General features: G+C 38.4%; 1 protein-coding gene across 1 annotated transcript in view; it reads right to left on the bottom strand.

Moving 5' to 3' along the window:
* Positions 1 to 1,654: 1,654 nt before the first annotated feature.
* The window catches only part of LOC131482778 (melanoma inhibitory activity protein 2-like), a 46,250-nt gene continuing 33,051 nt past the window's right edge, over positions 1,655 to 14,853 (bottom strand). Inside the window, exons 12-13 of the mRNA XM_058678181.1 lie at positions 1,979 to 2,046; positions 1,655 to 1,658 (exon numbers count right to left, since the gene is read on the bottom strand). Of these exons, the coding sequence (XP_058534164.1) occupies positions 1,655 to 1,658; positions 1,979 to 2,046 (72 nt within the window). The remainder of the gene's footprint in view (positions 1,659 to 1,978; positions 2,047 to 14,853) is intronic.

Here is a 14,853-nt window from a genome sequence, read left to right as displayed (position 1 = left end):
AACACAAGAGACCACGAATAGCCAAAGCTATCCTGAAGAAGAAAAATCAAGCAGAGGGAATCACAATTCCAGACTTCAAGACATACTACAGTGCAATGGTCATCAACACAGTCTGGTACCGGTACAGAAACAGAGGAGGATAATAATGAAATAGAACAGAAACATCAGAAGGGAACACACACATGCATTACCAACTACTCTTTCACAAGAAAACTGAAAATAATCCAGGAAAAAAATTCTTGGCCATTCAACAAATGCTATTTGGACAACTGGATAGCAGCCCGCAGAATCAAGAAACAAGACCTGCACTTGCCACATTATACAAAAAAAATCAGCTCTAAATGGTTCAAGGACTTAAATATACACCGAGAAACCATCAAAGTATTAAATAAAAATACAGGAAGCTCTCTCCTAGGAATAGGAATGGAACTAGACTTCTTAGGAAAGACCCCAAAATTATAGGTAGTCAAAGATAAACAAATGGGACTATATCAAACTAAAAATCTTCTATGCAGCAAAGCAAATGATTAACAAAATGAAGAAGCAATTAACAGAATAGGAGAAAATTTTTGCACATTACACAGGTGATAGGGGACTAATATCCAGGATTTACAAAGAGCTTCAGAAACCCAGGGACAGAAAAATCAAGCAAGCAAGCAAGCAAGCAAGCAACCCTGTGAAAAATGGGCAAAGGAAATGAACAGAGATTTTTTCAAAAGAAGAGATCCAAAGGCTAACAGACGTATGAAAAGATACTAAGGCTACCTAGCTGTCAGGAAGATACAAATTAAAACCATTCAGACTGGCCTACATTCAGAACTCAACTAACACCTGCTTGCAGGGGAGTGGGAAGAAGATATCCTCCTTCACTGCTGGTGGGAGTACAGGCTAGTACGGCAATTATGGAAATCAGTATGGGTAGTGCTTAGAGAATTGCAAATGAACCTGCCACATGAACCAGGTATTCCTCTCCTAGGAATATACCCAAAGGAAATGAATATTGCATATATGAGAGGCAGCTGTAATCCTATATTCACAGCAACAAAATCTACAGTAGAAAATACATGGAAACAATCAGGATGCCCATCCAAAGAGGAGTGGTTAAATAAAGAGCAGTACCTCTATTTTATGGAGTATTACTCAGCCAATAAAAAGAAGGAAATCATATCATTTGCAACTAGATGGTCACACCTAGACACCATCATCTTCAGTGAAATAAGTCAATCCCAAAAGGACAAATACCATATGTTCTAATACAAGAAAACCATTATGAAAATTAGACTTCTGTGTTTTCTTTCCATCACCTATGAACTGGTTATTCAATGGCATATTTTTTTAACTCTATGGTACTGTATTTTTGCTTTGCTTTATCTTTGCTTTAACATCATATCTGTTATCAAACTTATTTGTGGCTTCTCAATTAAGGGAATGTATAGTGATGGAGTAAGAGACTATTTGGCTGTGTAATGAATGGCTACTCTACTGTACACGTGCCACAACAGATCTTGAACCCAAAACATCACACAATTTTTGATGATGTCTCTCCTGTGAGCCAAAATAGAACTACCCTCCTAAGAAACTCCTCTCAAGTGTTATAAAGAACATCATAAAAATCTTACTAATACACATAACAAGAAAAGCATGGCTTTAGCAGTCAACTAGACAATAAGGCAAATGACATTTTTCATGAAGACAAGGAATAACTGGGCAGCAGCAAAATGCATATATATAATGGTTACATATAAATATATAATATATATAAATGTCTGTTGCACATAAGGCAAATAAGCATTATGTAGGAAAATTAAACACTCAGGTAACCTAAGTATTTAAAACAAAGGACAAAACGAGTAAACACTTTACAATGAAAAATGCTGGAATCACTGAAATTTCATTATTTAGCTTATAATATTATCTAATCAAGAAAGTAACAATAAAAGAGCCAAAGGTTGTTAAGTGTTACCATTAAGAAACTTACCTTTTTCTTTTATAAACATACTCTTTCTTTAAGTCATGGAGTTCTCTCTCGGCAAACCGAGCTGCCCACTGAAAAATAACAAAAGATGGAGAAACATGCAGACAAATGTTAGATGCAAATGAGCATGGACATCCTACAGCATACAAATATCGCTGTCAATGTATGCATCCCCTGAAACGAAATGCAGATAAAACATTTTGAGTTGAAGGATCTTTTGGAAAAGGAAATATTTCAGGTAAGCAGATGACATGGGCCTAAAACTGGAGATGACTTGTGCACTTGCCAATGAATGCTGCTCTCTGATGTGAGATGGAGGACTGTTTGATGAGTCAAGTAATATGCTAAGGGCAATGTGGGAGGATGCAAGCTTCAGGCAATGGCAACAGAGACTCAGAATCATTACACATGGCAGCTTTGTATATTTGCCTCAAGGCGATCATCGCTACAGAAAATTCACTATGATTCTGTGAAACCATAAAGGTCTAAAACAGTTTTGCAGCATGTAGTTAAATGCTATTTTAAAAAGTAGATGAAATTATCAATGCATGTTGTACTTCCAGTAAGTTCATGGTGCTGCATAAATCATATCTCATTTTATTCAGTATGAGGTAAAGATAAAATCAAATGTTACAGAGAACAAAGCTTGCACAACCAAGTGAATATCAACAGCATGCAATAATCACAACCATTCATGTGGAAAGGTTAACCTCATTCTGAGAGATCTCCAGATCATTTGCACACTCATTTTGTGAGACTTTGGACTGGAGAAACTATTACGATCAATTAGCCTTAACACTTAAAGATAGATACAGTCACTTAATTTATAATCATGGTAGAGGCATTTAGCTTAATCTGCAATTTCTACAAATAAAATGGAATCCAATAACAAATTTTTACTTTAAAATGAATTCCAATGTAGAAAGAAACTTGACTCCCCAAATTACAGAAGCACAAAAAGCATATCTCATTCATTAGTATCCTTCATATCAGAAAGGGTTACATGTATTAACCAACTCCAATATTTATGATGTCATCAGCATTTGGTGAAAAACTATGCCAAAATCATTGTTATCGAAATCAACAAATTATTGAATGAGTAATAATATGGAATCAAAATTGTTTGATCTTTTGTTTATTTTTATAAAGTTCTATTTATTTTTATTTGAAAGTCAGATATACAGATAGGACTATCTTTCATCCACTGAATCACTCCGCAAGCAGCTACAATGGCCCAAGCTGAGCCTATTCAAAGCCAGGGGCCAGGAGCTTCTTTTGGGTCTCCACTGAAGGTGCAGGGTCAAGACTGGGCCATCAACAATATTCCCAGACCACAAGCAGGGAGCAAAATGGGAAGTGGGGGGGCTAGCACATAAACCTGTAACCAACTTAAATCCCTGCAAATGCAATGCCAGGACTTTAGCCTCTAGTGTATTGTACTGAGTCCATTTGTGAATGTTTTGTAAAATTAATAAAACACATTTGTCTTTATGTACTAGGCAGAGAAGCATCACAGATAATAAAGAACCAACACTAAAGACATATGGTCAAAAATAAATACATACAAAGTCAGTACTAATAGTTAAGACCTCTCTTATTCTTTTATTTGAATAGTAACGAGACATTTTTTTCCAACACCTGCTCACTCCTCATTTGCCACACAGCCAGAGACAGGCCGGACTAAAGAAGAACCCAGGATTCAATCTGGGTCTCCCACATGGGTGTCAGGGACCAAGTTCTTCAACCATCAGCTGCTCTAGCCTAAGGTGCACATTAGCAGGAAGCTGGATAAGAAGCAGAGGAGCCTGGACTTAAATCAGGCAGCCCAACAGAGGACCAGGTATCCTAAGCAGCATCTTTACTGCCACATGAACTGAACACCTAGTTCTGAGTCTACAGCTTATTCTCAAAGGTTAAGACAAATTTCAGCCAATGACTATGTTATACTCCAAGACACTGTTCAAACACTGAGCACTCACATCTTCAAAGCCTTCTAAGAGGTCTGCTCATGAAAAAGTGACATTCGCTCACTAATGGAATTTGAAACTCTCTCAGGGTAAAGACACAAAGAATGATCACAGTAAGGGCTGTTGTTGGGCCTTGAAGGCAAGCTGCCACTAAAGACAGCCATGTCCCACTTTAGAGAACTTGGGTTCAATTCATGGCTCCATTTCCTTGTTCTGAATTCCTGATTAAACAAATCCTAGGAGACAATGATAACTGTTAAGTATCTGGATCCATTGTCACTCAAATGGAGATGTAGACTGAGGTCCAAGCTCTCAGCTTCAACCATCTGGGCTCTGACTAGTTTACTTTCAGTGGACTGAAACAGCACTTTCACTCTTATTCATATTTATGTCCTTCCTCCCCTTTCTCCTTCATTAATATCCTAATTATTCTCTCAAATTGTTTTTAGAAATATTTTCACTTCCACAGATACAACGTTCATAGTACTCAGTTATTTAAAAAAATGAAACCTTGTCTTTCCCAATACATATAGAAATGGAGACCATTACCCTTAAAAAAAAAGGTCCCACGAATATATGTTACGTGTTCAATTATATGTAGATAATTGACAGAGCTGAAAAATATACATATATTTATGTATGTATGTTACATATCTATATCTAAAAGATAAAGATAGGGCCCGGCGGCGTGGCCTAGCGGCTAAAAGTCCTCACCTTGAAAGCCCCGGGATCCCATATGGGCACCAGTTCTAATCCTGGCAGTTCCACTTCCCATCCAGCTCCCTGCTTGTGGCCTGGGAAAGCAGTCAAGGAAGGCCCAATGCATTGGGACACTGCACCCGCGTGGGAGACCTGGAGGAGGTTCCAGGTTTCCGGCTTCGGATTGGCGAGCACCGGCCGTTGCGGCTCACTTGGGAAGCAAATCATCGGATGGAATATCTTCCTCTCTGTCTCTCCCATTCTGTGTATATCTGACTTTATAATAAAATCAATAAATCTTTTTTTAGAAAGATATAGATATATATACATATATGCACACACACACACACACACACACACACATATATATGATATTTTGAATTTTGTTTTCATGGCCTTTGTACATCTGAGGAACACTACTTTTTCTGTTTATTATTTTTGGAGTTTTTTATTTAGAGGAAGGTACAATTTGTTATAAAGTTAAATGGAATGTAAATCACTGAAAAAGCTAAAATAGAAAAATAAGAAAGGATGGAGGGAAAAATAATGTGGATAGTACCATGCTTTTAAAATATGCATTGGAATACAGAAAATTTTTTTAATTTTAGGTATATTAATTTAAAACGTTTTGTACAAATGACCTCAGTAATTTATCACCAGGCATACAAGACATATTCATCACCAGACATACAAGCAAGTAAGTTCAAAGGAAGAAGGCAATAATTCTAACTGGGTGGAGAAAGAAGGACAAACAAGTAAAAACAGCTGAAATTATAAGGAAAAGGGAGTAGAAACAGAACAAAGTTCATCAAGTGTGAAAACTGCCTTTTTGTAAAAAAAAAATAAGTTGTGAAATATTCTTTAGAAGTTCTATAATATATTAAGTAAAGAATTCAGGATGCAAATAATAAGATACAGCACAGCCCCTTTCTTGTTAAATTTTCATAAACTTTGTAGCTCAGCAGGTTCAGCCATCTCTATGTTTACCATCATCCCATTTCAGAGTTCTTGATTCAAGTCACAGTTACTCTAGGCTTCACAAAGAATTTCCTGCCAATGTGCCTTACAGGGAGGGGAGGATGGATCACTGCCACACACCTAGGAGGCCTGAAGCTACTGGCTCCTGCATTCTGGAAGGTCCTGCTCCTTGATTTGTGGTCTTTGGAGAGTAAAATATATATAAATCATTGTTCTCTTTCTCTCTTTCTCATTTCATCCCTTTTCCCAGAATTCAAGTAAGTAAATAATCCTTGAAAATGGTTTTCAAAAAGTACACACAAACACAGCACTCACACACAATTTCTGTTTCATCTGAACGATGATTGGTGTAGTCATTTATGCAAGGGTAAGATCCACATAATGAGCACTCAACCAATGTTTCACTCTGCATACCTAACAACAGTGAGACTGGCCCAGGGCAAAATACAAGTAAGGAAATTTCAGGAGCTGCAATCAGCAGTTGAACCAAGTTACCCCTGTCTGTGTTGCAGGCATCCTAATTAGCATTCTAAAACACCAGACCAAATGCCAGCACTGATTTGATTGTTTTAGTAAATCTATATTACTTTCCTTAAATCTGGAAAATAGCATTTTGCTGAAATCTAGATGGTACACCTTCTATAGGTACTAATGTTAAAGTCACACTTACCAAACAAGAATTCTACAAAAACTAATAGAATATGTATAAGACTGGACTCTAAAAGACTATGATATGTGATCTTGGGCCATTTTCTCATCATAAAACCTGAAACGGTATAATCTAATTTATACTTATTAAATGGGTTTAGTAAGAAACATGTGCACACTACTTTTAAGTATCTTGCCTAAAATAGCAAGAATTTAATAGACATCATCTTCATCTTTAAAAAATAAGTTCTTGCCTTGCATGCATCAGGATTTCATCTGGGTACCAGATCATGTTTCAGTTGCTCCACTTCCCATCCAGCTCCCTGTTTGTGGCCTGGGAAAACCAGTAATGTATGGCCCAAAGCCTTGGGACCACCCAATCTCATGGCAGATTCAAAATAAGCTCCTGCCTCTTGGCTTCATAATGGCTCAGCTCCAGCTATTGCAACCACCTGGGAAGTCAACTGGCTGATGGAAGATCTTTCTCTCTGTATCCCTGCTCTCTGTAAATCTGTCTTTTCATATAAAATGACTAAATTTTGATAATAATATGCATATGTATTTAGAAAGTGCTGAGAAATGGTGAAGAAAACTGAATCTATAATGATGCTAGCTAATTCACTAATGAATCTTCACTTAAACTCTGGAAACCAAAACAAACAGAATGTCAGAGAGGGGAGGGACCTGACAGTCAACACACCACTCTTTCATTCTATGCTCCTCTCAGACTTGTAAGTCTTCACTATAACAATGGTAACACCAGTTAACATTGACTTAATGCTTATCAGTGTCAAGCACTTGACAAACATCCCTGAATGCTGTCTCCACCTCCCTGTGACAGGCACTCCCCAGTAGACAGCTACTGTCAACAGCTCTATCTCTGCTCTTCCTTCTAACTGCTCAAAGTCTACAGCCACTTCACTTCCTCATCATGCAGCACAATTAGTTCCCAGATGACCCTTTTCTTAATTTGTACCAACACTCAGAATCACTTAAGAGAACCCTCAATGTTACAACTAGAAAGGGCTTTAGCTAGCTCTTTTTCTAATCCCATCTGTTTGACAAATGAGTAAAATGATCCAGAGATCTTTCAGGCTCTTCTGGATAACAAGGGGCAATCCAATGTCCCAAAATGTAAATACATAAACATGAGCACATGCACCAAGTTCCTCTAACCCTCTCACCCTCTCCTAGGCTACTTTGGAAGAAGAAAATGCTAAAAGAAGACTGTTGGAATAAACACCATTTGATAAGGTATTATTTCTCCAAATGGAATGTAATACCACTACTGATTTTTTAAAATACCATCTTTTTTATAAATTTAAATCTCTAGCATTAACTTCCAGAAGGAAAAGCAAAATTTATTCTAAGAAATAGAGAAATCTTTAAGGCAATTTTTAACTTACCCAATTATGGTGGGCTCTTTTCTTACAATGAAAAACCTGAAAAATAGAATGCTTGAAAATTAGTTTTCTTAAACAAAAACAGTATCTGTCTTTAACATAGGAAGTAACTCACAAGTTAAGAAATAATCCAAGCACATTTTGTGTCTGTAAACACAATTTTCTCCAAAATTTCATGAACACATCATCTATCGTGTGTAAGTACACTAAAGGCAGCTAAAATTTGTAATTCATAAAGCTTTTGGTTTATGTTCCCTTGTCAGTATTCAGCCACAAAAGGAACTTTCAGTTAACAGATAAATAGCCTGGTTGAATATGAGACCCAACTGGTGATTTAAAATCTATTTTTATTTCTGCAATGTAATTCCTGTTGTCAAAGACAGCAGACATGGTGACTTGAGATTTTTTTTTTTATTACACGTGCTTTGAATCACTAAAAAATGGAAATGACTGAACACCACATTTAGCACTTAAAGATATAAAACCAGTAAAGGAATCACTTATCCCTTTCCATTCTACATAAAGGCACAGGATCTGATAAATACATACACACACTCCTAAACATGCATAACACACACATTCAACAAACAATACACACTTACCCTTCCGTGGTAATAAATAGTGGTGCTTTGCACTCTTTCTTCGGTATCTTTGGCTTTTTTACTATTTAGAAGATATAAATTTTCAATTATTCATATGTGATCACCATAATAAAATAATATACTCTACTTAAAAAATATACATCAAGAACAATCTATTTACTGGAACAAATAACAAAAACTGCACATGCTGAGAAATACCAAATAGAATTCTCATTTTTCTTGATCTAATATAAATTCTACTCATTAAGCTTTCCTAAAACAACAGTACATACAGTATTGTAAGTATATGATGAAGATTCATCCAGATATTTATAATCTTTAAATGACTAAAGGAAATGAATTATTTCCCTCACAAAATTATAGACCTTATCAGACTGCACATGTGGGCCTGGTGTTGTGGCACAGAGAGCAACCTACATCACCTGATGCCCATATGGATACCTGTTAAATCCTAGCTACTACTACACATACAATCCAGCACTGTGATAATGTGCCTGAAAAAGTAAAGGATGCTGACCTTTATGCTTCTGCCCTTGTATCAACGGGTGAGTTCCAAAGGAAGCTCTTGGCTCCTGGTTTCAGACTGACCTAGCCTTGGGTTTTGTGACAATTTGGAGAGTTAATCAGCAGATGGAAGGGTCAGTCTCTCCCATTCTGTGTGATTCTGTATCTCTTTGTGTGTATCTCTTTGTGTGTGTGTGTGTGTGTGTGTGTGTGTGTAATTCTCTCCCCCTACCTCCAGGTTCTATCTTTGTTCTGTCTTTCAAGTGAATCAATCAAAAAAGAAGACAAATCAGCCACTCCCTTCGTTAAAATAAGACCGACCCTTGGGCCCAGCGGCGTGGCCTAGCAGCTTAAGTCCTCACCTTGAAAGCCCCGGGATCCCATATGGGCGCCGGTTCTAATTCCGCAGCTCCACTTCCCATCCAGCTCCCTGCTTGTGGCCTGGGAAAGCAGTTGAGGACGGCCCAATTCTTTGGGACCCTGCACCCGCGTGGGAGACCCGGAAGAGGTTCCTGGTTCCCGGCATTGGATCGGTGCGCACCGGCCCGCTGCGGCTCACTTGGGGAGTGAATCATCAGACGCAAGATCTTCCTCTCTGTCTCTCCTCCTCTCTGTATATCCAGCTTTCCAATCACAATAAAATCTTTAAAAAAAAAAAATAAGACCGACCCAACACTACTCTTCCTGACATATAATGAAGTATCCCAAGTATGCAAATACAGCTGAATCTTACCCTTTGTGTTTAGGTTTTCCAGTGTCCCCTTTGTGAAGTAAGGAAAGCTTCAAGGTAAAAACCAAACTTACTCTCTTATAAACCTATACAAATATTAATTATGGCTCATACATTCCTTTATATGTATGAGCCATATGCCGAATCCCTTCATATCCTACACATTCTTCTCCATTGGAACTAAAGAGTAAAAACCTTGAATGAAATGTCTACCCATAAATTCCCTGATGTAATAGGTAAGACTGGTCCATACTCAAACATAAGATTTAAAAAATCACACATGCTGAAAGGATATTGCTTTTCCTTTTAAGGTTTTCTATGAAATTTCATAACAGCAAGGATTTGAAATTAAAAAGTAGCAAAATATGATACTTATATTTGGCTGCTTAAATATTTTTCTGGCTATTCTCCAGGTCACAAAAGAAAAAAACATTAATACCAATATAAGTCAACTTCTCTTGTAGATTTGAAATTTGCATCAACAATCGAGGTAGCTTTCTTCTCCGGCTGGGAGTTTTCCTCGATCATCAGGTGCCTCAAAGGAAAAGTGAAAATTTAAATGTATTCAAAGCATGTCATAAAGATTTATATTGTTCTAACTGTATCAAAACTGGAGTCTCTCATAAAAATATCCATAATTATCACTGCAAACACATGAAAAACTAATATGCAAGCATTTCTGATGTAGAAATAACACTACACACTCAAATTTCAAAGCAGCAACTCTCAAAATAATCTTGCTATCACAACAGTCTCCAGAGTTTTGTGTATGAATCTGGCACAGGAACAAGATTTAAAAGGCAAAATAAAATGAATATAACAGATAACTTATAGATAACATACTCGAATAGGCATTAGACATTAGCAAAACCATAAAGGCATATAGGAGGAATCAAGAGTGATCCTGACAACCTCTTAACAGGAGGTCACATGCACAGAGCGGGGGGGACCCCACAGTGGAGCAGGTGGACAGGAGGATGCTTGTATCCCAACCCTGGAGACTCCTGGATCCTCACCAAGGACTATCAGTACAGGCACCACGGGCTGTATCCCAACTGCCAAGGAGACCACGAGGAATTGGACTGCCCTTGTAGGCCAAGAACTCTGAAGTCATTCACTCCCTTTTGGATCTTCCACATGGGATGGAAGAAGCCCAAATCCTTCCTCACAGGATCTAATGTCATTGGAACAATAGCTGGGAGCCCTGAACAGTCCACAGAAACAGAACACTAAATTCCCTTCGAAACTCAAGAGGGGAGCTTTCTCTGGTCCTTACTTATTTCCAGCTTTGGATCCCCACCCTCTCTTGCAATGACCATCAGGATCACTCTGGAGCCATTACCCCACAAAATTAGAATAGATAGGCATTGAACAACAAGGAAAACTTAGAACCAGACAGGAAATGGTCAGCTTGGACTCACATATATCTTACTAGGTAGGACACAAAGATTAGTTACTCCTCACTAAGGTATAGAAGATTCCTCTGCACACCCCTCCTAAAATGGTTCTGTGCCTCAACTGTTGACATATGCCTTGTTAGAGTTATAAGCAAGTCTCAACTATCCTAAAATTCACCAAGTTCAGTAAAATTTATGCTTCAACACTATAAACTGCTAAATACTAAAATGAAAATAGACACGAGACAGCTGAATAGTACCCTATAGCCATTTAAAGGTGCATAGCAGCCGGTTGTGAATAAACTAAAATAGAAATGTCAATGAAGAAGTCACAAGATGTGGTTAAGAATCTGCATTTTCTAACATATTGGTTACTCAATACTATGTCAATTAATTCCATAATGTAGTAATTGTTGTTGATGTCATGCTGTGGCTTTTAATTGGTCAGGATGATATTTTGTCAGCTCTGCTTTCAGACCAGAGATGGTCTCCCCAAGAAACTGTTGAATTTTTATATTTTTTATTTTTTACATTTTATTACTATTGCTATCATTTTATGATACAGCACCACATTCCCTTACTCCTCGTAATTCTCTCCTCCCCCACCTAGTTCCTCTATATCATTACTAACATATAGTTCTTCATGCTCAGTCATATGTCCATCATTGTGAGCATGGACAATGGCAGAGAGTCCAGAATCCTATTGTCAAGATATAGTGAACAGTTTCATTGTAAGTCCATCTTTGTCTGGAAGTAGAAATGCATACCACACTGCATCCTCACATCTGGATGTTAGTCTCCATTTCACAGCTACTGTACATCCCCTTAAATGAAAAGTCATGATAAAAAATCAACGATAGAAAGAAAAATAAAAATTTACAATGCCATGAAGTTAAATGACATGTTACCAGATATGACAGTCTCCATTACACAGCTACTATACATCCCCTTAAATGAAAAGACACAAAACAAAATCAACATCAGGGAGAAAAAAGAAATTAACAACACCAAGAAGTTAAATAACAAGCTATTAAATGACTAATGTGTAGCTGAAGAATGAAAATCAAGAACCTTCTTGAAGAAAATGATGCCACTGCATGATCTACGAGTCACTGAATGATTTCATCATAACAAAGTGTTTTGAAGAGATGAAACCAACAGAAAACAACAAAACCCATGTGATATAGTTTCCACTGATCTTTGTTGAAGTGTGTCTCCTCCAGACAAGAAACAGATGGGTTTTGTTTTTTCATCCAGTCTACTAATCAATAATGTTTGATTGAACTTAAGCCATTTACATTCAGAGTTTAATATACATGGGTGGTATTTTGGTCCTGTCATTTTAGGAATGGGTTGTTCATTGGTTTAGTCTTCTGTTGTCCTTTTACTGGGATGTTCTTCATGTTTGCCTCTGGTTTTGGTGGGTGCTATTCCTCTTCTCTGTCAAGAGAACATTTTGAAGTATCATTTGTAGGGCAGGTTTGGAAGAGGAAAAATTCTTTTAACTTTTCTTTACTGTGGAAGAATTTTATTTCATTTTCACAGGCAAAAGAAAGTTTTGCTGGATATATTATCATAGGCAGACAGTTTTTTTCTTTTAGAATCTGGAATATGTCACTCCATTCTCTTCTTGCCTGTAGAGTTTCCTGTGAGAGATCTCCTGTGAGTTTAATTGGCTTTCCTTTATATGTCAATTGATTTTTTCACGTGCACGTTTAAGGATCTTTTCCTTATGTTCAATTGAAGATAGCTTGATTATCATACATTGTGGTGAAGATCACTTTTAATCAAGCCTGTTGTGAGTTCTGTGCCCTTCCTGGAACTTGTTTCCCAATTCTTTCTCCAGATTAGGGAAATTTTCCTTTAGTATTTCATTAAATACATTTGCAAACTCAGCTTCTCTTTCTGCACCTTCTGGGACTCCCATAACTCTTATATTTGGCCTCTTAATAGTGTCTTTCAATTCTTGAATACTTTTTTGGCCTGATCCAGCTCTGCTTCCAGCTTTTTGTTTGCTTCCCCGATGACTGGAAATATCTTCCAATTCTGAGATTCTTTCTTCTGCTTGCTTCATAAATTTGCTCTACTGTGTTCTTAATTTCTGATATACCAGCCTCGATTTACTTTGTTGCTACCTTAAATTCTTTGAACTCTTGCATGAGCTTCTCATTTTTGATCAGAATCTTTAAAATGAGTCTTACGGATTTTGTGTCCCCCATTTTCTCGATGTCTTCCTCAGTGAACTCTGAGGTTGGCATAGCGTTATGCTCCTTTGCAGGGGAGTTTTCGGTAATATTCATTCTGCCTTTGTCTCTTCTTTTGCTCTTGATCATTGCACTTCTGGTTAGCAAAGTCTTCTCCTTCGGACAGGTTTCTAAGCTGTGTCACCCACAGGTCTACAGTTCGATTTTACTTATTGCAGTTGATACACAACTTTTTGCTTGCAGCCACTTGTGCCACAACCTCCAGCGAGTTCCAGGTCTGGGTTCTTATGTTAGATTTCCACCGTGGTCTCCATAGCTCCGGCTCCTGGCTCACCACTTTCCTCCTCTTGTGAGAGAGTGCTGAGGCTGCACCGTTGTCTCAGAAACCTTTATCCAACTTTCGGTTTGAGCAGGTACCAGGATTAGCAAGACACCAGGTGTCCTATAGAGTTAGGTTGTTGGTGGCACTGATCTTGTTGGAACCTGTTGGACATTAGGTCTGGGTGCCACACGGACCTATTTTGGCTGATACCATGCCACAGTCGGTATTATTTTCCTGCGGGACCAGTGCAATCCACTGAACTCAGTGAGTTCTCGCGAGCTCAGCACATGCGCAGTTCACTGTTGTCCCCTGCATTCCCAAAGCTATTGCCACAGTGTGCAAAATGGCGCCTGATGTATCACTACTAGAGTTCTTCATCTGCTGGCTGTCAGATCCAAGGGCTACCCACACCTGCCCCGGGTGGAACCCATAGAATGGCACATCATTGCAGTTCACCAAGTCAGAAATGGGTTCACTCCCAGCTCAGCGCATGCTCCATCCTGTCCCCTGCCCTTTCCCCCTTATGCAAAATGGTGCCCAATTCGGCTCTAGGGATCTGACCAGGCTGTGAAATCCACCCTGTTCTCACACTGTCTGGGATCTGCTGCTCTGTTTCTGCTCCTGGTCAAACAGACCAGCAGGATGGACAGGTCTTCGGGTTCACCTCCCGAGCTCCCAGTGAAAGTCTCTTCCCACCTGGTTGCTGGTGGAGTTCTGACGGCTGGTGGAGTTCAGATTGCCATGCTGGAGTATCAGTCACTGCAACACCACACTGCTGTGCCCTGTGCTTTCCTGTGTCTGTCAGTTTCCAGGTACCCCTCTGCTGTTCTGTCCTTTCCTATTTCCTGAAATATGTCCTCTCTGCTTCATCCTGATTAAATGTTTTTCCATCCGTTTAAATGTGTCCATACCCTATTCCGCCATCTTGATTCTCAAAACTGTTGAATTTACATGGACAATAAGATGCTGGACTCTATGCATGGTACATGCTTGCAATGAAGGAATCATGACTGGATTTTTCTATAATACTGCAACAAGGTGGACGAAGCCACCATGGGGGAGGGTATGGGGAGGGGTTGGGGGAACCCCAAAGTCTTTGAAATTGTGTCATAAAAGAAATGCAATTTAAAAAGGTAAAATAAATGAAATAATATATACAAATACTATTTTTCCACTCCTATATAAAGCAGCATTATATTTGATACACAGGAGTAAGCCACAATAAACTGGGTTCCAGTTGTTTTAGATTGGTGGTAAATGATGTGGGAATTCCACATGTAGCTCCTCAGCCAGGCACAGTACTGGCTGCTGCAGGTATGTGAAGTATCAACCAGCAGATACAAGGTTTCTCTCTCTCTCTCTCGCTCTTTCTCTCATGCTGATTTTCAAATAAGTAAATGAATAAATGATTTTATATCAGTTTT

This window comes from Ochotona princeps, chromosome 20 (genome assembly GCF_030435755.1).
Source record: "Ochotona princeps isolate mOchPri1 chromosome 20, mOchPri1.hap1, whole genome shotgun sequence".
Classification (NCBI taxonomy): domain Eukaryota; kingdom Metazoa; phylum Chordata; class Mammalia; order Lagomorpha; family Ochotonidae; genus Ochotona; species Ochotona princeps.
Note: the sequence above shows the minus strand (reverse complement) of the source record. Positions and strands in the feature narration are given on the sequence as shown.